Source organism: Neoarius graeffei, chromosome 13 (genome assembly GCF_027579695.1).
Source record: "Neoarius graeffei isolate fNeoGra1 chromosome 13, fNeoGra1.pri, whole genome shotgun sequence".
Taxonomy (NCBI): Eukaryota; Metazoa; Chordata; class Actinopteri; order Siluriformes; family Ariidae; genus Neoarius; species Neoarius graeffei.
The window spans coordinates 9,914,060-9,939,997 of NC_083581.1; the positions used below are offsets into that span (position 1 = coordinate 9,914,060).

Genomic DNA, 25,938 nt, shown 5'->3' on the forward strand with positions numbered 1-25,938 from the left:
AATCATTTTCACATATTTACCCTTTAAGGTTAATACGCTTGGAAAGGAGCAATCATTGTCAGGTTCCTGTCGATTCTGTAGAACTGAGTGATGACACTTTCACGTGACAAATCCTGTTAAGCTACTCATCCAGCACTGCTATCATACATAATATGAAACTAGAGGAATTGTGGTTTTCAAAGCTGTATGATAGCATTGCCTACCTACGCCGAGTGGTACCGAAAAGTCATTTGGGGGGGGGGTCCTGGCCCAGGCCCATGGAATACAAGGAGAGGACAAAGATCCAACCAGAATTATGGCAGAAGATTGATAGCAAACAAAAGGACATTTATCCAAATATTAGGTGGCTGTATGGATAATGTTGACCCTGTGTTGATTTTCAGAAAACCCAAAATAAATTCAAATTTGTGCACCAAATTCTTGGATTTTAATTTCTATTAAAGATGTATATTGTAATCATTCTGCCACAGAAAAAGAACAGTTCAAAGAAACCACTGAAAGCCTGACACTGCCATGATGTTCGTGTGTAAAACCATAACTGCATATTGGAGATGTACGCATTGGACCTTTAATCAGGTACAAGACAGTGCTTTATAGCTCAGCAGTTAGTTGGAGCCTTTCTTACAGATAATGTAGCTCACTTTAGTCAATTAACAAGCTTACATTTGTAAAACAATATAGTTTGTGCTTCATACAAATTCAAATCTCAGACTGAAGCAGGAATCTAATATTTCACCTTCAGTAAGAACATTATCCTGAAGATGTAACCATAGTAACCAGAGCCAGAGGTGCTGCTTGTATCATTTTCAGAAATACAAACACCACAAAAACAAACATTCTTTTTAGAATTTTATTACGATGTCACGAGATGTACATTAGTTTTCATCCACATTGACAGTCTGGAGACCTGGGGGGGAAAAAAAACAAAAAAAAAAATTACATATATTAGCAAAATTAGAGAAACTGAGGCCCTGATTACACTACAGCTCACAATGGGTTTGTGAGTACTTTGCAATGAAAAAAAAAAAAAAAATGGTATCACCACCAGTCATGTGATGCACAGTGAATGTTCTCTGAGTTTCGGGAGTTGTTTTTTTTTTCCCCTTCTCTCTGCCTCGTGAGTGGCCAAAGAGTGAAAAACTTAAATGCATGCATTGAAATTTGATGGCGATATTTTTGTTTGCAAACTAAATGGTGACTACTCGGAGAAGCATCGCCACCAAGCGCCTCATTTTCATCAATAACCCATCGTAAAGCATCGTGAGCTGTCGTATAACCATAGCTTGAGATGTTTAAGCTCCAAGCCACCTTCATGTTCAGTTTGCCACTGTTACAAGGATAATTTCCACTATGGGAGTCATGTTAGACACAAAGTACCTGCACAATCCCAAAACATATGAACAAAAATGACTTCAATATGACAATTATTTACAGAAGTCCACCTTAAAACAATTCCTATCTTAAGTCCAGCGCACACGGGTGATTTTCCATCGCAAGCATATTGCGATTTTTGGGCGCAAGTTTCCCCTCTTGTGCATGTTATCTGCGACCAGTGGGTGATTTGGGAACACGGTAGATCACAGACAGAAAACATTACTTCCGGTAGCCTTAGAAAAAGGCAGGTAGTGTTGAGGTCAACCAATAAATAACTCTGCGTACTACGTCACACCGCTGGAAAACTGAACTTAGAACATCTCAGGTTTGAATATATATATATATAAATAATAATAATAACATGAAAGTGCAAATAAAAGTACAAAAACTTCATAGACAATTTATGTATTGATTCAACAATATCAGAAGCTGTTGTCTGTAGTATTTCATGTGACAATGTGTTCATGTTCAAATAAAATGTTTGATAACTTTTTCTTAATTCAATTTTAGAATCATGTACCGTATACATAGATGTTTAGCAAGATAGGCTACTGATTTGGGTAGACCTTACAATTTCTTAAACCCCCCAAAAAGGAAAAATAAGGCTGTTGCCCTTGTTACCGTGAGTTGGCCTAGTGGTTAGCGTGTCCGCCTCTTGATCGGGAGACTGCGAGTTCTACTCACAGTCGGGTCATACCGAAGACCACCCTAAAAATGGTACCTACTGCCGTCTGGCAAGGCACACTGCAATACAGATGCAAGTGGGGAGTCAAACTCTCGCGGTTAGCATAGGACCAGCCCCCTCACTGTAACCCTAGCTCAGGGTATCTGCACATTTCTGATAACCAAAAATAATACTTTTTAAGACCTGTGAGAATAAAAAATAAGACCACTACCGCGGGGAAAAAATATTAAAAAAAAAAAAAATCAGACTCTAGGCTATTATGGTCAAAGCATCTTTATATTTTAATCAGTGCATCTCCAGTTTACGAACAGAATCTTGTCTTTCCCACAAGTAAACGATTTTGCATATTCAGAATCATACCTGCAAACTCGTCAGAGAAAAAAAGGTGACAGTGTCCGGGGGGGGGGGGTGTGTGTGTGTGCGGATAATGGTGACGCCGACACTGAACTCAAGTAAGTGTTAAGAAATAAGAAAACAATAAAAGAACCAAAACACAAATTATATTATACTGAAAAACATTTATTTTTTCCTTCTCTAGCCTGGACAAGGGCTTCACAAACACTCTTACGCACGCAAACACCATGGAGGGAAACTGAAAAACACTATTTTTCAGTATGTTTTGCATGAATAATGAAAATGAATGAATACTGATGCACGAGTTTTAAAGATCATAGGATGAATCGCAGCTCCCTGTGTGTCTGTTTTGCAACAATGAGACTGTTGCGCAACATTTTATGTAATCTTGCAATGTTTTACTATCAGTGCGCGATTTATCAGCTTCAATTTGCCACGCTTTGTCACTAGTATATAAACTCTGTATAGTCAGCTGCTTCAGACCACCACTGACCATGGATGCTGCTGCACCAATACCTCCTCGCCGTCTATTGGGATTGCTGAATGTCCGAGTACAACTCCAAGAACTCCAGCGAAGACGTTTGGGCGTGCTGGCATTACTTATCCGTCGTCGACTCTAACCTGACTCGTACGTGCACTCGTACCATGGATTCGTTAACTGCACGAGCGCCGCGCGTTCAATCGTCCAATTACCAGATGATTCGCGCCACCTTATCGCACTATCTTACAACACCTGCTTTCATTGTACAACAGTCGCAAGATATATCGCAAGATTTCATGCTTTTGCATTGCACAACGGTCGCTTTAGACGTGCAGGTTTTGCACGACTACTTTTTCATATGCGATTATTTCGGCAACAGTTAACGATCAATATGAAAATGTATCGGTCGCACGAATGTTTGGTCGCTTCTGATCGTGATCCAATTGTGAAACATGCTTTAGCAAACAAATATCTGTTGTTTTAGCTCCAAAAAGGCTGACTTGCCTTCAATTACCATCAGAGTTTCCACATTAGGTTCAGGGGTCTCTTAACAAGCGCGAACATAGATGGCAGTGTGTTTCAAGATCCTGAGGCAAAGGCTGAGATTCCGATTGGTCCAGAAAAATGTCAATTATAAGAATTGTCCAATAATGGCCTATAACATGGCAGCAAGCCCACCCCCCCTCTCTTGACAGGCGTGAGCTCAGTTGAGATTACGATCGGCCCAGATGCCGCCCCCCCCCCAAAAAAACCTCTCCGGTTCTACACGATTCACATGAATGACCCAATTGACAATGAAAAAGGTGACTGTCGCCAAAAAGCGACAAGTTTGCAGGTATGCAGAATCAGGGAACATTGCCCTGAAGACGGTGCCCATGTCTCCGTTCGAATTGTAGGAGTGGTGTCGGTCAATCGTTTGCAGAACCCACAGTATTTCAGCCTTAAGTGTAGCGGTCGAGGCGAAAGCACCGAAGGCACTTGTGCTGGGAGAAGTAGGCACCGAAGGGAAAGTAGGCTTTGCGCTAACGTTTGCAACCGGTACTGCAAACATCTGCATGGAAACTGTTGTTACCTGACTGGCGGCAAAGCGTTTATGCTTTTCCCCTTTCATGTGAGCGTCGAGGGCAGTAGAGCCCATTGTTCCCAACTTTATGTCTTTCTTGCAGAGTTTACACCGAGCTTCATTTTCGGATGTTGCTTTTGACAACCAACCGCTATATTTCTGGTCCTCAAGCCACTTGTCCCTAAACTTACACTTCCCCATCCTACATGTCTGCCACGCTAAAAAAACCACTTCTTTGTCTTTTCCCACAACACTATAACGAAAACGCTGCCCCCTAAGTGTTGTGACGCCTGTACTTTTAGGTACAGAGCGGTCTTTTTGCCATCTTCTTGTTACACATTGACGTGCGCTGTTTGAACAACATTAGCACGGAAAAAAAAAAAAAATGTACAAACATATATTTTTGTGCCCCGATGAAATTTAATGCCACCCATATGAAATTTAATGCCACCCATATGAAAATTAATGCCACACTTCGAAATATTAGCAAAATATAAGGCTATTTAAGGCCTTAAACGCCATATACTGTATATCAGACTTTTTAAGGATCCGCGGACACCCTGCTAGTTATGTAATAGGCGAGAGGCCAAGGGCTTCGGAAACGGCGATCGGCAGCGCCACATGGCATGGGAAGGACCTTGTTACAATAAACTGGATAGACAAAATAACCGTCTCATATTTAAATATACCCTTGATTTATCAAAGTTCACTCAACATGGCTCCCAGCAGCATGGAAAAAACCTTAGATAATTGAACGATAATATAATATGGATCTAGGAAGAAATATGTTCGCTTATAGCATTTTGGCAGTGCGTAACGACTTCATAATAAACTGATCAATAGTTGGCATTCGTCATTTCAGATAATATTAGACGCAAAATCAATTAATTTGGCATTTGTGTCATGATTTCTTACAAGATGTTTTGCTTTCGAACAACCAGGAACAATGCCTATGAAAAAAAAGACAAATGATGTCCAAATTTGACAGATGAAGGACAAATGCTCGGTTTTCCAGCAGTGCGACGTAGTACGTATAGTTATTTATGGCACATGCTCCGATTGGTTGACCTTAAACGCTACCTGAGGTAGCGTTTTCTGTCTGATCTACCGTGCTGCGGGCAATTTGGGGAGGGGGGACGCAAGTCACGTGGAAATTACAGGACTACTTCGCGGGCGGGGATTTGCTTCGCTTTTGGAGGCGCTCGCTTTATCGCAAAGACACACATGCGGCGGCGATATCTCTGCAACAAATCAGCAACTAGCGATTTTTTTTTTTTTGGTCACAGAATATCAAGCATGTTTGATCCCTGCGATCTGTTGCAAGCAACGAAAAAGAAAGGCAGTCGCAAATATCTGCACACAAATCGATTTTTCGCTTGCATCAAAAAGTTGCGTGACCAAACAATGGAAAATCACCAGTGTGCAACGGGCTTTTGGGATGAATAAACCATCCCTAATAAGTTAGTTCATATTGTTTAAAAGTCTTTATTTTTCTCTAAAGCCTCATGACGACAATATCTGTTGTTAAAAGCGCTATACAAATAAACTGACTTGACTCCTTTATCAAATGGATCGCACAAAAGAGCACGCCAACATGTGAAACACCACCTTGGGTCAGAATTCAACAGAACATTATTTGGAGAGCAATACTCACAACAGACATCACTACAGAGCGCTCAACTGAATGTTTCCAGTCCTGTGTGGGAATGCTGGTTCCTACTGGGTTATTTCTGTATCTGACCAATCAGGGCTCACAATCTCTTACCTGACTCACCCAAACGAGTGAAAAGTTTAAAAAGTCACCAGCGTGCACTCGGTTCACTCACCCTTGTATGTGGTGACGGGGACGTACGTGACGAGTGTGTAGAGCTTGTTGGGTGAATCCTCATCTTCGTTACGTTTCCTGGACAAACGCACACGCATGCGGTATGGGACATTCCTTGGGGGGGGGGGGCACATCAAAGAGAGAGTCAGTGTTGTATCTATATGACTCAGGAGGAAACCTGAGCACAGGAAGACTTTTCATGGAACCATGCTAAAAAATTGAGTGTAGTGTGTTTTACCGGACTCCCTTCGCCCACACAGCCTTATTCAGACGGGTGTCGATGCGAACGTCGGGCGTGCCCATCTCCTTCACGGCGAACTTGCGGATTTCCTTAATGGCGCGAGGGGCTCGCTTCTTGAAAGAGCTGCAGGACAGATGACCAGTTTTAGAACAACTCGTTGTCTCAGGTGTGTGTTCAAAGCCTGCTTAACATTAACAGTCTGCATTAAAGTTTTCGTTTTTCATAAACACAGGCCTTCATGTAGTAAGGTTGACTTTTTTTTTTGTACAGAAGTGTCATTACTACCGTATTTTCTGGACTATAAGCCACTACTTTTTTCCTAGGTTTTGAACCATGCGGCTTATACAAAGGTGCGGCTATTCTGTGGATTTTTCTTCCACCGCTAGGGGCGCTCTAACCGGAAGTAGAATCAAAAACAAGACAGACGAAAAATCAACGCAAAGAAGAATTAGCAGATCTTTAGCAGATAGAACACGCACGACAAATTACTAACTGGTAATTATTTTCAAATCCAGCGAAGATGATTAAAGTGACTTGTGGTTTCAAACACAGGAGAAATGAAGGTAAATAAATACCGGTTATTTTCTCTTGGTTCTGTTCCGTTTTAATCAGCAAAGTTGCTGCCGTGTTAAAAGGCACCGTTCGGAAAGAATCTGTTCAGGTACATACATGTACATTTACAGTACAAAATCGTTCTGTACATGCAGTAAATATCTAATTTTTCAACATAGATATCTGCGGCTTATAGCCCGGTGCGGCTTGTATATCTTTTTAAATTTTTTTTTTTTTTAAATAGAGCGGATGCGGCTTATATACAGGTGCGCTCTATAGTCCAGAAAATACGGTAAGCAATCTTCTCCCCCCTTCTCATGTGACTTCCTTGGACACGTCGGTCTATTTTCACTTTGCCCTCCAACATTACCCACGATGCCATTCAACTACCTCCTCATAGTTGTGCCAGTGGGACTTCGATTAGCTCGTAATTTTCAACCACTGACCAAAAAACACAGCACACCCCTCAACTCAGGAAGCTCTCCTCAACCGGTTCCGCCGTATAAACTCGTATTAGCTTTAACTCAACATACAGACATGTTCGTTTGTTAAATCTATAACACTGACTCTAGAGTTCACCATTTTGAGGCGGAAAATATCCATCACGCACAGTAGTTCATTTGTTTCTCACAAAAGATGACCACAGAGCCAGCCCTGGTTTGCCCCAGTCTGCAGCTCAAATCCACACAGGATGAAAATGACATCACACCAAGCTCTGATGTCCCACGTCTGAAGGCCAATTTATGCTGACAACCCAGTCCTCGCAGATAGCGTCGCAGACAGTGTCTGCGTAGCCCCCCCACCTTCGCAGACGCTCTGCGTGCACCTCCCAAAAATTGTGACCACCGCAGAAGCCTCGCTGACAGCGTCGCAGACAAGAGGGCTCTGATTGGTCCACTCTACATCCGCTGTACACGCACTTCCGCTTCCCTACTTTCCCGGTTTGTTTTGTTTTCACGACCGGCATTTTTAAAAACACGAGCGAAGATGGAGCAGCACGAAGAGCAGTTGATTGAGGAAGTACGTACATCTATACAACTCCAGTTCTAGTCATTATAAGTAACCGGAGGATAAATACTCCACTAACCACACCCACCAACTACTCCTAGCGACTTCGCGCCCCCTTGCGTTGTGCCGGTGAATAACATCGCGCACAGCCTATTATCCCCGCTCAACAATAAATTACAACTGTCTGCGAAAAGCTATCTGCGAAAGCCTTGTCGCACGAGCATGCAGAGGCCTCGAGTCAGGAGGAACACATTCGCCCTCACTTCATTTCTAACTCGAGCAACGCAGCAGCACTTTAGTCTTTTAGCCTGTCTAGCTCTCTCACCTCCCCATCAGGATACGGTGCTCACACAGATCAGTCTCCAAAGACTCACCTTCAACACTAAAACCTCCGTCCACACCCTCATATATCACCAAGGTCATCTTTAGATCAGTGTGTAGATCTATGATCTTTATCGCAGCTTTCTGATTTACTGTTTTCTTCTCATACTTATACTTCCTATGTTTCATGGACTGTAACGGCATTTGCTTATTTAGTAATTTTAATACAGAATTTACTTTGATGAAATTATAATCAGATACTCCAACCCCCCCCCCCCCCCCCCCAAAAAAAACCTCATCGGATCTGCGCGATTCACACAAGTCCCCCAGACAGCCGTGAAAAAGGCGGCATCCGCCAAAAGGTGCGCCGTTCGCATCCATGTTCACATGTGGCACATATCTGAGCTATGTTGATCTGAGCCAAGATACTGAAACTTATGTTTTTATTTCTTTTCAGATTAGTTATCAAAGATCATGTAAAAGAACTTAAGTGGCATTCGTGTCCTGTCAAGTGGCGTCCTTTGTGGCTGCGGTTGATCAACCGGAGTGACCTAAAGATGCTATCAGAGCACAAGAGTTTGCCATGCTGCCTGGTTCAGGCGTTTGTTTGTCCCCAAACGGTCCCAGAGTGCACCGTGCATATCCAAAATGGCGGTATCCGTGAAACCATAGACATATAAACATAGACGCCGCATTCTGCGTAGAATCATACGTCATCCTCGCCGCCATATTGGATGTGGCAAAGTGGAGATTCTTCAACCGTCTCTGATACAGCGTCTACACAGTAGCCGAGAATAAAGATGCCTCATTCATGTGCTGCGTTTAACTGTACCAACAGGTTTACCGTCCAAACGAGATCACATGGGATTACCTTTCACCGGTGAGACTGGAAAAATACTTTTCAATACTGTTCCTTCAGTCTTCAGTTTCCCAGCTCATCTCCACCGGGTAGGTGTAGAGTTATAAGCAGTGAGAATTAAGGGGTGTTCACACGGCAACTTTTACTCCGGTGTAGCACCGGGGCTGCCCCGGTAGAGCGTTCACACGGTACAAAGTTATACCGGTGTAGCCCCTGAAAGCTGCTTAAACCGGTGCAAATCTAACCCTGCTCGGGAGGTGGTTTAAGAAATTTACTCCGGAGTAAATGCTAGTTTGCGGGGCAGCACCGATATAAAATGGGACGTCTGAACGCTACAGGGGTAGACTCGCTACGCGTGAGGAGAGTTGATTACATACGGGCATTGCATAATTTGCATCCTGGTATTTTGCGCTTCCAAAATGGCGAATAACAACAACAGAACTGCGTGTCTTCCAGTGTTGCCAGATTGGCAGTTTTAAGTGCATTTTGGCGGATTTGAACATATTTTGGGATGGAAAAAGTCAGCAATATCTGGCAACACTGGTGTCTTCATCCACATTGTTTTCCCGGCGCTTGGTGATGCCATGACAACCGCGAAAAGGAAGTACATTTTCACGCATGCGCATATTTCATTTCCGCATTATTACTATCGGAAATGATAGTAATAATGATAGGAAATGATAATAATAAAAGGAAATATCAAAACTTTATTACTATCAAAGGAAATGATAGTAATAAAGTTTTTGCTACTATTGCACGGTCGCAGAAACTGCCATGTGACCGCAAGTGAGGCTGCACCGGTGCTAACACGCTTCTCTCTAGTAAGCAGGGTTGTGACGTGTGAACGCTCCACAAAATTTACACCGGTGTAAGATATATCGCAACAAAACACATCGGTGCAGCATCGATGCAAATATGTGCCGTGTGAACAGGGCTTTAGATAATACAGTGCCACACTATGATGAACGTTTTTGAACGTATGATAGGGCTTTGACTTCGAACTTCGATATTCGAATACAATTCGAATGTTGTGAAAAAAGAGATGTTCGAACGAATATTAGGCAGCTCTAAATATTCGAACCTGTATATGGTATCATTAGGCATAATTCTTTTATTTTTGTGAATGTGGTTGTAAACGTTTTCAGTTCAGGTCGCAGGTTTTTTTTTTTAACGTCTGTGGAATTTATGTGAATCGCGAAGGTCATTGTCTTTTGTCTTATCTGGGCACCTGTAGACGTTAGCGTCAAGCTGGCACGCATTGAAGAACAATGGAGTCAGATGCTAGCACGTTGGAGATTTGCACTCCGGAGAATTTAAAAAGTGATGTGTGGCGCTATTTTTGATTCGAAAAAAAGATGGAGAATGCGATAAAAAAAAAGGTTACCTGTAAAATATGTGGAAACAAATTGGCCTATCAATCAACAACTTCAAACTTGAGGGCCCACTTGAAGACATTGCACGCGGGAGCGCTAGAAGGTGAGAGGGGGCTGCGAGAGGGGTCTGTGATTTTTGTACACCTGATGTTATAACATAAATGAAATTACTAACGTAGACTATGCGACACTGCGCAGTAATGCTTTCATGCGCTGTTATTTTTGTCAACTTGGGATAGTTGCTAAAATAAAAAATAAAAAAAAAACTATTAGCTTACTAGCGCAAGTAGCCTATAGGCCTAAATTAATTTAGCCTACACATGGTGGAATTTACATACCATGAAGTTCATAAGTTAACGAAGTGAGCACGTAAAACTAATCTGTGATCTTATAACATATCGTGTCCGTGTTTGTTTGAATTGTGAATCAGAGACGCGAGCAGGAAGCAGTGACATGACAGCTGACACCGGTCTCATTCAAAACAAACATTCTCAAAAGCCAACACGAATGGGCTTGGAACGGCAGTGTTATAAACTCACAGATTAGGTGTAGGCCTAGCAGTACCTGCTCATTTTGTAAACGTTCCCCTTTGATTGTCAGTGAGGCTACAGTTTAGAGGCTTTCATCAGTACAAGCAACCAGGAAACCGAAAGAACAGCGTTTCACACAAAAAAGGCAATGGACAAACGACGAAGTTTGTGGATTATGTAACGTTAAAAGTGTCAGCCGATATAATGCCAATTACTACGACACTGCACGTTTCATTAGTAGTGGTTGTAAAAACACGCCTGAATATTTCATATTTCCTGCACGTAATCTTATTGACATTGACTGAACACTGCCCCCTGGTGGACTGAATATCATTTAATTTTGATGCCGAGGTGTTAGTGAGGCATTTAAGAATAATATAATTAATAAAAGTTCGAATACTATTCGAATGTCTAGATTAATTTCCAAACGAACTTCGAATATGATTTTTGGGCCAAGGTCAAAGCCCTAACGTATGATGAATGTTTTTAACCTTTCTGAATGTGAAAGAATCAGTGATGTATTTTGTGACGTTAGAACCTGGCCGAACTCAGTTTGGCGCTCATTCAGCTCACTTTATTCACCGAGAGTAGGTCTGTGTGGTGACTCAATAAATAAAACAGTACATTTTTATTTTCATTCACTATTTCCAGTTTTTCCACTATTTCCATCATTTATCATATTCAGTCTTGTAGGTTGGTTATTTTGGCCTCAGGTTTTGGTAGCTTGCTACGGTATGCTGACTGATTAGCTTACCTGAGCTATCTATCGCGTATCTGTCGCTAGTTTGCAGTGTACAGGGTATTTCGCACACTATTTATAACCATCACATTAAAAGTTGTGTGTTGTTTTGATGCCTGTTTGTTTCCCAAATATATACGTGTGTGTCTTAATGGGTAAATAAAAGGCATCGAGTTAAATATTATTGTAGAAAGGGGCTTTATGAAGTTCAGTCCATTTACTTGCACTGGTTTACCGGAAAGATTTGCCACATCCAATACGGCGGACACTCTGACGTATCCCAGCAATGGGGCCACCAGCTCAATGCGGCGTCTATGTTTATTGCACCGTTTACACATACCCGGGTATTTTTAAAAACGCATATTTTCTAAACTCCGTTTTCCAAAATAATTTCGTGCACACAGCTGCATTTTTTTTTAAATTACGTTTATATTGATCCACATAAATACGCTGTCAAGAGCTGTTAAACTACGCCAAGACTGTGGTGCTGTACAGATTCCTCCGATGTGGGCAACTTTATGTACATGGGGCCAATGTGGATGGTAATTGTTCGACATACTTCTCTCACTATGGCCCTGTTTATATTATTTCGAATCAGCGGATCATCAGATTAACGTTTTTAAAACGATTCGCATACACACAGCAACGCCAATACACGGATACGCTAATCACATGACTAATTAGACGGCACGTCACATGATCCCAGTGCATATCGGGCATGCGCAAGTCACTCACCACTTGCAAGTGGAAGGATGGCAAGCGAACACCTTCTCCAGCAGATAAACACACCTGGCTGTGATGTTCATGTTCTCACTGAGTTTAAGTGCCTGAAGGAGGTAAATAAGTTGAAATGTGTAAATAAACCTCAGTGCGGCTCAGCGCTTCCTCCTGCGCTCCAAATCACTCCGCCCTGAACAGCGAGTGCCCTCTGGAGGGTGCGCACTCCGGCCCTGCATAGCTCACAGAGCGCGCGAGTGAAGCACACGAGCAGTGATTCGGGACTGAGCCGCTGTGTGTGTGATCCCAACGCCAGCGAATCAGGAAGGTGGATGTCACAGTGACGTTGTCCAATGACGACGTCAGCTAGAGCGCAGCACAGCGTATCAGCGTATCCGCAATGTTTACACAGCACCGGACCAGACACGAACTGGATGGAATACGTGGGCTCTGGCGGATTCCCGTTTCCCGGCGTTTTAATGTGAACGGACAGTGCATCCGCGAAGAAAACGAGACAGATACGGTCTAATGTAAACTTGGCTTATGATGGACACTGTTGAGCGAGCAAGGCCGAACGCATTAGCTGTCTTGCGCAGTCTACCCTCGTCAGCCAGGTAATAGTGTGCGCAGGCAACTTTTTTGACGACATCGACAGAAGCGCGCATGTGAGTACACTCACCCTGTATGTACGGACGTACCAACTCTGCGAGTGACAGGAGTGAGGATCGCAACATTCTGAAGTTTTCCTGCCATTCCTCCAGGATGACAACGCGATTCTCGAAATTCTCCCACCAGATAGCAGTCCGTCCAGGTCGAACCCAAAATCGCCGACGCTGGCGGTGGTACGGTCGGCTCTTTTGGTCACCAGAAGCTCCGCAATTGCTGCCCTCCGAGCCCTAATGCGTCTCTGCTGGTCAATGAGCTTTATTCTCAAAAGCAAACAGGCGAATATAGCTCTTAATAACAGAAATGCTGCTACTCTGAGTGTTTCCATGCTTGTCATATGTACAATGGTCGCTCTTTTGTGGCGCGAAGATTGCCTAAAACACCGTTTTGGTCTCTTTACACACAAATGCAAAACGGAGTTTTCAAAAAATCTCCACTTTTGCCGGGTTTTAGAAAGACTCGTTTTCAGAAGAAAAAAACTCCATTTGTGTATAAACGAAAGGCACAAACGAAGGCAAAGGTCTGCGTTTTTAAAAATACCCGGGTATGTGTAAACGGCGCCTATATGTCTATGCGTGAAACGCAGTAGCGGCTGGCCCATAGGGGGCGCTCGGGCGCCGCCCTCCCAGATGTGGAGGGGAAAAAGATATAAAATATATCGATATATATTTTTACAAATTTTATTATCAATGTCAGTTTTACTTAATAGTGTGTGTGCCTACATGCGATCTGAATTATTTAAACAACATTTCCACCAACTGACTCTCATTCAGCGGTGAATTTCCACCGATAGACTCGTATCATTTCTCTTCTTGGGCGCTCGGCAAAGTGCCCCAGAAGTGCAGCGAAATAGCCAATCGTGTACGGTTGCTCGGGAAAAATCATAAATATTTGGCCAATCAGCATCGCCGAATTTAATGGTTTTGGGGCGCTGGAAATTTCGCCCCGCTACAGAAAATGCATCTCTCTCTCTGATGTTCAAAACTAGACTTTTGGTTCATATTGGACAATAATCACACATCTTTCTTGTCATAGTTTGTATTCACAACAAGAGTGTCAACACTGTGTTTCACTCCCCCTCTCTCTCTCGTTTCACAGAAATACACCTAGCTCAGAACACACACACACACACACCTCATTTCATAGTCACTCTCTCACACAGAAATCTTACACTCGCCTTATGGTGATGATACACGGGGCAACTTTTTTGGGCAATGTTGCCGAGCAATGTTGCTGGGCAATTGCGTTTTGACTCTTTTCTATTGAGATTGGGCAACATTGTTTCTTTCTGAATGGTTTTGATAATCTCTGGCAACTTTTTGAGATAAGCCAATCAGAACGCGAGTATCAAGTCATGTGACCTCCGGTGAGGTTCGGATCAGAAATTTCAAACAAATATGGCGGCCGCTCAGTGTCAGTGGAGTGAAGAGATGGAGAGACTCCTCATCTGTTTTTACGCCGGTAAGTTGTTATTTTAATATTCTATATGGAGGAATTTACCTCACCAAAGCTCTAAAAAACAACAGACAGCTTGATTAAATGGTCACAGCAAAAATTAAGACATCAATTTTCTTTTAGCTAACTGTAAACTGCCGTTGCTAACTGTTGTTGCCCATTGTTAGTTGCCCTGAAAAGTTGCCCTGTGTCTCACCTAGTTGCCCGTTGCCAGCAACATTGCTCGGCAACATTGCCCAAAAAGTTGCCCCGTGTATCATCACCTTTAGAATCAGACACACACCACCTCTCTCACTCACTCACTCACTCAGTCCCACACTCACCTTAGCAACCTTCCTCCCTCTCTCACACACACACACACACACAGTTCACACTGTTGATATATAGATTCAGCTGAAATCATACCCTTGCTGTAAACTTCTCTCAAGAACTTGAGTATTGTATTTGATACCGTTCCTTTCCAAAGCATAAATGGAGCCTAATATAGCTGTAAATTGTTAATTTACTTTATCTGTGAAACTGCTGATTTTGAGAATGAAATTAATTATTGTGGAATTGTTGTCATTTTCTGACTGGTCATTTGAACGCTTGTACTGGACTAGGCAGGGAACTCTACTGGCACACACCAGCCCCACCAAGAATTTTTTTCACCAGCCGCCACTGGTGAAACGGTCATTCTAGTCACAGCGAAACACAACAGGAGAAATATATATATATATATAGAGCTCCAAGCTATAAATCAGTATCACGATCATCTCAGTGTAATCACACAAGCTTCATGGAGGGCTTCAGTACACTATAAAGGCATCCTCGACCCCTACGGGAACACGGTGAACGAAAATTAGTGCCCCCTCCACTGTGGAGGTGTACAGTCTGCACTCACATGCCGTGGATGCGCTTGTGGATGTTGATGGTGTACTCCCGGGTCACCACCTCGTTAATGGCGGAGCGCCCCTTCTTCTTTTCACCTCCTTTCTTCAGTGGCGCCATCTGATTTAATCACAAGTTAAAAAAAAAAAAGTATTACTTAACTTAATAGTGCCGAGACGCTACAGCCAATTCCGGTACTCTGCTAGCAACCTGATTAGCATCCAATATGTCCTGATTTAACACAAAAAACCTAGCAATTTCTAAAGCTGCAACAATTTCAACATCTTATAAACACGACTACAACAAGGATGTGTGATTTTATTGATTAAAACGCAACAGATGAATGTGGATTTATCAACCCGCCTCAGATACAGAACACTTACTCTGTCCGAAGAACTTCGAAAAGGAAGAAGAAAAGGATTGTGGGTAATACAAAAACGGGTTAAGAGCAGTTTACTTCCGGGTTGTTGTTTTTTTTTTACTAATGAATAACGTTGTAACAAATAAAATACATAATTATAAATCGAATAATGTAAATATATGTGTATATTTATTTAAATATTTTAATTTGAATGCGAAAAAACTTTTTAATTTGCTCGAGCAGCAGTTCCCATGGTGCAGTTCGGCCCGCCGCCGGAAGTCAGTGTGGTTCACAGTGGACGGTTTGTTTGCTTTGAGCTCCGGTGGAACTGAACGCTTTGTTATGAAGATCGCGGTGAAGTGTTTAGTGATAACGAAGTTTGCTGAACTGTCGCTAATTTAAATAGAAGTCTAGTGTTAGCTTGATTTCGCGTGAGCTCGTAAACTTGAATCTGTAATTTATTTATTAATTGGTTGGTTAATTGATTTAAAACCCACCTCCCGTAATCTGTCCGGCTGACTGAGGAGCGGGAGAGCGGGATGACCCTGGCACCGAAGGAGCTCACCACCCTGCTGGGCCTGCTGTCGGAGGAGGCGTGCGCCGGCAGCTCATTCGAAAACCTCGCGAGCGCTTTCCACCACTGCTTCGGGAAAGCCGAGCACTTCCGGGTGGGTTCCGTGCTCGTGTTGCTCTTGCAGCACGCCGACCTGCTTCCGGGTTCCGCTCAGCGTCTCGCCGCGCTCTACTTGCTGTGGGAGATGTACCGAACCGAGCCGCTCGCTTCCAACCCGTTCTGCGCCGTGTTCGCCCACCTACTCAACCCCGGCAAAGACGAGCACGAGAGGCACCTCTCAGGTTCAGGATTATTGTTGTTGTTGTTAGAGCTGCGGCTACAATTATCGACACCTTAATGATCTTTTGGCCATTGCAAAAGTAGAAAAGACTTCTTTTTTTCAATACATAAATTCATCTCATCTCATTATCTCTAGCCGCTTTATCCTGTTCTACAGGGTCGCAGGCAAGCTGGAGCCTATCCCAGCTGACTACGGTCGAAAGGCGGGGTACACCCTGGACAAGTCGCCAGGTCATCACAGGGCTGACACATAGACACAGACAACCATTCACACTCACATTCACACCTACGCTCAATTTAGGCTACGTTCACACTGCAGGCTGAAGTGACTCAAATCCGATCTTTTCGCCCATATGTGACCTGTATCCGATCTTTTATTGACAATATGAACGACACAGATCCGATTTTTTCAAATCCGACCCAGGCCGTTTGGATATGTGGTCCTAATTCCGATTCCTATCCGATCTTTTCATATGCGACTTCAGTCTGAACCGCCAGGTCGCATTCATCCGACTTGCACGTCATCAACAAGCCACAAACGTCACTATTCTGCGCTGAAGTAGGCGGCGGGTCTCTCAAAGTTACAACAACATGGTGCATAATCACGGGCGCAGATAGAGGGTGGGACGAGTCATATTTAAATTCACCTCGTTCGGTCCCCCCTACTTATAGGGAGGAAAAAACGTCTATGCTGTCTTTCTTTGCATAAGGCAAACCTCACGGAAAAATCAAAAGACTAATTACCATTCGGTTTATTGAGGTGCACAGCAGTGTATACATAGTTGCAACAACTCACATAAAACAACAAAGACATATTCGGTTGGTTGAGCTGCGTAGACTGCACAGGTTGCGAGCTCGAGCTTGGTTGCTATGGTTACTAACAAGTTTGACAGGCATATCGGGGTTGGGGTTGGTTTGCTGGCAGCTTTGTCCCCCCCCCCCCCCCCCCCGTTCAAAAAACGTATCTGCGCCCCTGCGCATGACATCAATGCGAGGGACGCTTCGGGCTGTGAAGGTTCTGAATCTTCTCAATGGAAGGACGCAGAGGTTAGGGAGCTGATTTCCATTTGGGGGGATGCAGCTATTCAAGCTAGATTGGATGGGTCATACCGCAACCGGGCGGTTTTACTTCCGTAAACACTGGCCATGCTCACTGCGTGTGACGTCGTCGTATCCTGCAGTGCGCATGCGGAACACTTTTAGGTCGCTTTTCGTTCATACTGAGGATCACATACAAGTCGCATATATTTGTTAATGTGAACGACCTCACAAAAAAATCGGATTTCACAAAAAAATCGGAATTGAGCATTAAGCCTTGCAGTGTGAACGTAGCGTTAGAGTCACCAGTTAACCTAACCTGCATGTCTTTGGACTGTGGGGGAAACCGGAGCACCCGGAGGAAACCCACGTGGACACGGGGAGAACATGCAAACTCCGCACAGAAAGGCCGTCGCCAGCCACGGGGCTTGAACCCAGGACCTTCTTGCTGTGAGGCGACAGCGCTAACCACTACACCACCGTGCCGCCCGCCTAGACTTTTATATTTAGTACAAAATATCTTGGGCGGCACGGTGGTGTAGTGGTTAGCGCTGTCGCCTCACAGCAAGAAGGTCCTGGGTTCAAGCCCCGTGGCTGGCGAGGGCCTTTCTGTGCGGAGTTTGCATGTTCGCGTGGGTTTCCTCCGGGTGCTCCGGTTTCCCCCACGGTCCAAAGACATGCGGGTTAGGTTAACTGGTGACTCTAAGCCCATGTTTACATTAGACCATATCAGCGGATCATCAGATTAACGTTTTTAAAACGATTAGTGTGCACACAGCAGCAACACCAATACACGGATACGCTCGGCTCCGCAGGCATCCTGCGCTCCAAATCACTCCGCCCTGAACAGCGAGTGCCCTCTGGAGGGTGCGCACTCCGGCCTTGCGCAGCTCACAGAGCGCGTGAGTGTAGTGCACAAGCTGTGATTCGGGACTGAGCCGCTGTGTGTGTGATCCCAGTGCATATCACTTACCACTTGCAAGTGGAAGGATGGCAAGCCTAAAGACGATCATAACTACACAATGGGCAGTATTTGCATCAGTATTTGCAGTATTTTCATACTTTTATACTCTTTAATGAAAGGTGATACAAGGCGGAAGTCCGCGCCATTTTTCAGCAGTCGCGTCACATGACCAACGCCAGCGAATCAGGAAGGTGGATGTCACAGTGACGTTGTCCAATGACGACGCCAGCTAGAGCTCAGCACAGCGTATCCGCGTATTCTCAATGTTTACACAGCACCGGACCAGACGCGATCTGGATTGAATACGTGGACCCTGGCGGATTCCCGTTTCCCGGCGTTTCCAGGCGGTTTAATGTAAACGGACAGTGCATCCGCGAAGAAAACGAGACAGATACGGTCTAATGTAAACTTGGCCTAAATTGAGCGTAGGTGTGAATGTGAGTGTGAATGGTTGTCTGTGTCTATGTGTCAGCCCTGTGATGACCTGGCGACTTGTCCAGGGTGTACCCCGCCTTTCACCCGTGGTCAGCTGGGATAGGCTCCAGCTTGCCTGCGACCCTGTAGAACAGGATAAAGCGGCTAGAGATAATGAGATGAGACGAGACAAAATATCTTTTATATAAATATATCGATGTCGGTGTTGACGTAAATGAGGAAGTAATTCAAATATTTGTAAACAAATGAACTGATAATGTTTAACCTGTGTCCGAAAATCTTTTTGTTCCACTTTCTAAGTATTTTCGTGGATCACGTTTTGTGGATCATTTATTGTTGTTTTGTATTAATTTCTAGTTTTGTAGTTTACCATGGAAATCCAGGTCAAAGGTCGCATGTCATTCCTTGAACCAAAATATAAAATGTCTACTGATCTTGTAATATGTGGTAGATGTTTACAACAAACCGCAAAAAAAAAAAAATATTTCAAGCATGTCATTTTTTTTAATATGCTAGGAATATAATTCTGGTCTAATTCTATTTATTGCAATCGAATTCCAAATACTCTATAAACATATTAGATTCTGTTATGAATCAGAAAAAAATATTTAAATCAGCTTTGCTTTTTTTTTTTAAGTACTTCATCGACTTCAACAATGTTACACAAAGATCGATACATAACAGTTGTAAATGTTACTGAATTCCACAAGGTGTCGATAATGGTGGACACCGGTGAAAGTGATTACAATTATCAAAACATCATGCGACTTCTCAATCGCGCGTTTAGATACAAAATGGCGACTGTCAAACGAAAGAGTAAGAAACAAAGTAGGTTTCGACAAGGATATCATGAAATATGGGTGAATTTAAAAACATGTCCATGATCTTTCCACCATGCTTACTTGCGATGATGACATCTGGGTTTTCCTCAAATTGCTGATCATGGTTTAAAAAAAAAAAAATTCCATCTCAGGTAACGAGCTGTGCCATCAGACAACAAGATCAAGGGGGGGGGGGTCTTCCAGTTGATTGACTAACCAGTAATAACTGTTGTAACTGAAACTCACCTTGTAAAATTGATGATTATTGGTAAATTTGAAAAGGTGTCAATAATTATGGACTGTTGATAATTGTAGCTGCTGCTCTATTATTGTGATTGTAATATTTGAAATCATGATGGGCACCTCTCAGGTCTCACGGTCATTATCATCACAGGCATGTTTTATTATTGCCCTCAGTATTGTGTGTGTGTGGGGGGATATTCAAACTAAACATGAGCCAGAACATTAAAGTGCATATCACGGGTAAATTCAGGAGCAAGATCAATGTAATTCTCCTATTTTATATTAAATTTTGGTCAAATATCTGTCACATTTTTGCATTTTGTGCAATTTTTTTTACCTTGCACAATACCAGAAAGATTCAGTTGAAATCAAGCCATTTGAGGCGAATTCTTCCGGAGTAATTCGGAGTATTTCCGAAGAAATACGTGCATCACATTTACAAATTGCTACTTGTTTAGGAAACAAAACAGCATCAAGAAGCTGTTGAATAAGCAAGTGATGTGTAATGGGCTTCCCTGTGGAGGTAAGGAAGCCTCTATGCTTCCACAGGGTGCCAAAGTCGTGGACAACACCAAAAGCATACCTACTGTCTGTATAGACGGTTGCTGACTTAAGGCCAATTTATGCTGACAACCCAGTCCTTGCAGATAGCGTCTGCATAGCTCCCCCACCTTCGCAGACGCTCTGCGCGCACCTCCCAAAAATTGTGACCACCGCAGAAGCGTCGCAGACAAGTGGGCTCTGATTGGTCCACTCTACATCCGCTGTACACGCACTTCCGCTTCCCTACTTTCCCGGTTTGGTTTGTTTTCACGACCGCCATTTTTAAAAACACGAGCGAAGATGGAGCAGCACGAAGAGTGGTTGATCGAGGAAGTGAGTAAGTATGTACATCTATACGACTCCAGTTCTAGTCATTATAAGTAACCGGAGGATAAACACTCCACTAACCACACCCACCAACTACTCCTAGCGACTTCGCACCCCCTTGCGTTGTGGCGGTGAATAACATCGCGCACGCCTATTACTCCCCGCTCAACGATAAATTACAACTGTCTGCGAAAAGCTATCTGCGAAAGCCTTGTTGCAAGAGCATGCAGAGGCCTTAACCTTCAGCTAATCTGCATGCTTCTGTGAGGACCACAAGCTCCGCCACCTGCCCGGAATAATGCTCAGGGAGTGACCCTGTGATGAGAACAGTGTGTCCTGAAACAATTGCAGAACTGAGCTGACTTGTGCCTGTCTGAGGGTTGTGTGAGGCAGACCCATCCACAAAAAAGATCAGGTCCGGATTATGTATTGGGACCTCAGAGAGATCCAGACGTGGACTATAGACCAAAGAAAGTTCTGTGACGCAGCGATGGAGCTCTCCGTTCTCTTCTGTTGGAAGGAGAGTCGCAGGATTCAAGACTGTGCAGTGTTTCACTGCGATCTGAGGCATTTCCAAGAGAACTGCGTTGTACCTGAGCCAGCGCACTGCTGACAAATGTGACTGTCTTTTGTTCAAGTAAGAGCATTGAAACTGCATGCGGGACTAAGTGTTGGGTCCGCATATCTCACAGTATCCCTGGATGCGACCACTGCCTTTTCAGCTGCAGCGATTGCTCTAAGGCAGAGTGTAAGCCCTGCAGCCACAGGATCCAGCTTGGCTGAATAATAAGCGACCGGTCATAACTTGCCTCCATGCTCTTGCAGGAGTACTGAGGTCATACACCTCCATCTCTTGTCTGCTGTCTGAGTAAAGGGACATGTTGAATCTGGAATACCCAGTGTGGGTGTACTTCGAAGAGCTGTTTTTAGTTGAATGAATGCCTCCCCCACCCAGGGGTCCAGGTAACAGTGTCGTGTGCCTGGAGTCCCTTTCTGTGGATCAAAGAGCTAAGAGGAGACTCAAGAACAGCATAATTAGGTATGGAAGTATGACAATAGGAGCAAATCCCTAGAAAAGACATTGGCTTCTTCGTAACGGGCTTGTTAAAAATGTAGGGGTGCCCCCAAACTGAAAAGCAAACCAGTATTGGCTGTCTGGGTCCGCTGGGACGCTGAAGAAGGCTTTGGCCAAGTCCACAACTGAAAAATGAGTGCTATTAGGTGGTATCTGCGAAAGGATAGTATGTGGATTTGATTCCTGGGTCTCCCCCAGGAAAATTTAGGAAACTTCATCTTTTTTGGTACAATCTGGTGACTTCTGGAGCTGCAGTTGAGCCTTAAAAAGAAATGAAAGAAAGCATTACAGGCCTAGAAATTCTTTTTTTTTTTTTTTTTCCACCAGCCAGCCGGACTAGTTACCTTCCAGAGTAACAAGCCAAACAGAAAATCAACTAGCCAAAATTTGTTCATGTGTGAATTTTACTTCCGTCAAGAATAACACTAATGTGCATTTATTTCAAGACCCGAGTATTTTGATACTGTTGTTAAATACATAAATGAGAACAGCACAAAGCACCATAATATAATATCAACAAATGATATATTGGAAAACTTGGCAACTTGGTGTGCGAGTATTGAAAACAAATATACTTACTATCATGACTATAGCACCCAAAATATGTCCAACATGCTTTCTGTATTTAACCATTTGAGAGGGAAAGCATTAGGAGCTTCATATTGACTAGGAATCAAGTTGAAAAAAATTAATTATTCCATAAAAATCATATCGCAGCCAAGGCCTACCCTGCTCCCACGTTTGCTTATAAATCCTTTGTCGTTTCTCCTTCTCGTACGCTTTATCGGCAGCCTTTTTCTCCTCTTCAGACCGAGGTCGCTTTGTCCCCGTCTCTGGCGGTTTCTGTCCACCTTTCAGAAAATTCCACATCGCAACGTAGCTTTGGTAGATGTAAACAACAACAAAAACACGTGTTTAAATGGGCGATAACGTGGCCACATCTATTGAATTTAATAACGTGATTACCGCGATATTCAACGAGATGCGTTATATGCATTCGCAGTAGTGAAAAAACCGACAGCCTGACTCGTACACGATATGATTCGGAATTCTTCGGTAGTTTCCGTCCTGCCGATAAACACATCGATTAACACAGACACGGCACATGCTTAATATGTGGCGGCTTTAGTTGCCGGTGTGTCTGAATCTTCGCTTCATATATATTATTTATTTATTTTCAACTAGCCAGCCGGGCTGGCTAGTGACAGGGATTACCTGCCAAATGACAAATTAAGTCGTCTCAGGCGACCAGACCACCGCGAATTTCGAGCCGTGCCTTAATTTTAAGTGTGAATTATATTTTATTAGGCATTTAACACACTTTTTTCTTTGCAGGAGTCTGAGGGTCTTCATCAGTCTGCCTTGGTCTCTTGGCAGAACTTTGCTTTCCCAATGGTTTCTTATTATAATATAAAATTATATTATTTATTAGTAATGCATGGTTGGACTTAAAGCAGTCCCCATTGGGAAAATACAAAATCATAAAGGACTCCATTTTTGAAAGACCACGGAGTCTAGGGACTCAAATTTGAAAGTCTTATGCTGTGTTCACACTTGTACCACTTTCGTACCGGTATAACTGTATCGATACAAAGTATACCGGTACAGTTTAGTGCATCTGTCCACACTAGCGAGAAATGTTTGCGGTTTTCTTTCACGGTAGTTGAAATGCGTGTGCGCGAAATGTTTCCGTGGTTACCGAGTAACTTCCTTCCGAGAATATATGGCATCCATTATTTCGAGATCTCGAGAAAACAAAATTATTCCGTCATCTCGAGAAAACAAAACAATTATTTCATGATCTCAGCTGGATCACTGTATCTCCGTCAGTAGAGACGAAGCCGGGCCAGTCTTCTGCGGAGGTGCCGCGGACTAATTTTGAAATTATCCCTTATTAAAAGACTTAATGCAATCTCTCCCTGTGTCAACCCCTGATCAAAATATTGCCTTATTAGGTGATCGATTATTCCAGACATTCTAATGACCAAAGTTGCGTCTATACAGAATGAGAAATAGCCCCAAAGTCAGCATATCACAAGTCTCTTGGCGTTCCTGAATGAACCATTTCTCAGCTGTTTTCTCGAGATCATGAAATAATTTTTTCTCGAGATCTCGAAATAACGGTTTTGTTTTCTCGAGATCTCAAATTAGTTGTGGTGTTTTCTCGAGATCCTGAATTAATTATGTCATTATCTCGGGATAACAAGGTGAATAAAAAAAAAAGGATGATATGAAGGGCCTCTCGCGGCTTCCGTACGGATGAAACAACACGTGTGTGCTTTTTGTTGTTAATGTACAGTCTGTATTTCTGGTGGTCATTTATTCAGTCGAATCGGATAAAACGTGCGAGGCAGCTGAGAAAGAAACAAACGAATCTCCGTTCTTCACTATTTTATTCAGCGAAGACATCGATTGAGGTGTGTGACTTTGCACATGCGCATTATATTTGTATCGATACAGAGCCGCTTCATCTGTCCACACTACAGCGAAGCGCTACTGTACCGGTACGAAACCTAAATTTAATTTTCTCAATGTAATTTCCATATATGGAAAGCATGCGTGCTGGACATGCCCTGGGAAACCTCTGATAAAAATGTCCACAGAAATGCACAAAGCTACTTCACACAATGACAATTTCACAAAATTTGGGTTAACACGGGTTGGTATAAAATTTACAGGCTGTATTTGGGGATTTATGGTTGTGGGGTGGGTTTTTTTTTTTTTTTTTTTTTGAGCTCCTTGACTAGTCTAGTGAATGACGGCATGTGTAAACCAGTCAAAGGAATGACTTCTTGCGCAGGGTATGTGTAACCCTTCAAAATGAGTTACTTCTAGCATGGGGTTGGTCTAGAGGTGCCTATTGGCCCTTTTCCACTACCCTTTTTCAGCTCACTTCAGCCCGACATGGCTCGCGTTTCGACTACCTTAGAGCAGCACGACTCAGCTCGCTTCAGCCCTGCTTAGCACCCAAAACTCGCACGGTTTTTTGGAGTAGGGCTGAAGCGAGCCAAACCAAGCCGAGTGGGGCTAGGGGCGTGAGGAGACACTCCCCTGCGCACTGATTGGTGAGGAGGAGTGTCCTCACACGCCCCGCGAGCACGCTGGGATCTGTAAACACCGTAAACCCGGAAGAAGAATAATTACAAATTACGAGAATTTCTGAAGCCTTATGCGCCTCGCCTCATCTATACGCTCTTGCCAGTATCTGTTGGCGTTGTCGGTGACAACAAGCCACAGCACCAAGACCAGCAACACTAACGACTCCATGTTTATTGTTTACTATCTGGGTCGTGAGACTACCGCTTAAAAGATCACTGATGTCACTGTTTGCGCCGCCTAACGACATCACGTGACGTCCACCCACTTTCGCTAACTCCACCCAATGTGTCCACCCACTTCCAGCCAGCACAGTTCAGCGCGGTTGTAGTCGAAATGCAACTCCAACAGCCCCGCTCAGCCCAACTCGGCACAGCCCCGCTCAGCCCAACTTGGCACAGCCCCGCTCAGCCCAACTCGGCACAGCACGGCTCAGCCCGACTCAGCCGTGTTGGTAGTGGAAAAGCGGCATGTGTCATGGCAAACTGTAGACAATTCTGGTCTAGTGGTGGCCATGTTAGGTTTTGATCAGCAGTGTTGGTAATGCACTGATATTTCACATGCTTAATAAAAAAAAAAATCTCATTTAATTGCGGTGGTGTGTTAATTTGGTGTTTTAAGTCAGGGATAATGGTTGACATGCTGTCCCAATATGAAAATAGTGGACGAGGGGTCAAGTTAATAAAACTCTGCTTCGAATCATTTTGTTCTTTTATCAGTACTAGACTGCATTTCTGCAGAGAAAATGCAGTGTGCTTGTTCAGTTGTAGCAGATGTTCACCGACAGAAACTGGATCACATGAGACCTTGCACTGCAAAATCTTTTTTTTTTTTTTTCTCCCCACATCATCGTGTGTGGGGGCTGCGTGCTCTGATATGTTTAAAATGTCTCACCTCGCAATGTGACATGTCGCGTGCTGGTGTGTGTGTGTGTGGTTTTTTTTTTTTTTTTTTTAAATGAACTACAGCTGGTTGTGGGTAAATTAACAAGGCGTGGCATGATTTTAAAGCAAAGGTTTTAGAGCGTCACATGTCCGAGCAGGACACTTCGATTCAAGAGCCCCATTCA

The 25,938-nt window shown here is 43.6% G+C and overlaps 2 protein-coding genes across 3 annotated transcripts in view; one reads left to right on the forward strand and one right to left on the reverse strand.

Annotated features, from left to right (window-relative positions):
- Positions 1-836: 836 nt before the first annotated feature.
- Positions 837-15,563, reverse strand: rpl31 (ribosomal protein L31). The gene is made up of 5 exons (XM_060937237.1): positions 15,497-15,563; positions 15,127-15,233; positions 6,021-6,146; positions 5,784-5,896; positions 837-907 (listed from the first exon to the last, which is right to left on the reverse strand). The coding sequence occupies exons 2-5, from the start codon at positions 15,231-15,233 to the stop codon at positions 876-878; spliced, it is 378 nt and encodes a 125-aa protein (XP_060793220.1). The 5' UTR covers positions 15,497-15,563; the 3' UTR covers positions 837-875.
- A 174-nt stretch (positions 15,564-15,737) lies between these two features.
- cnot11 (CCR4-NOT transcription complex, subunit 11) overlaps positions 15,738-25,938 on the forward strand; it is a 64,661-nt gene continuing 54,460 nt past the window's right edge. Inside the window, exon 1 of one of the 2 annotated variants that reach the window (XM_060937236.1) lies at positions 15,738-16,329. In XM_060937236.1, the coding sequence (XP_060793219.1) occupies positions 16,014-16,329 (316 nt within the window). In that variant the 5' untranslated portion in view covers positions 15,738-16,013. The remainder of the gene's footprint in view (positions 16,330-25,938) is intronic. The other variant, XM_060937235.1, reaches the window with a different exon arrangement.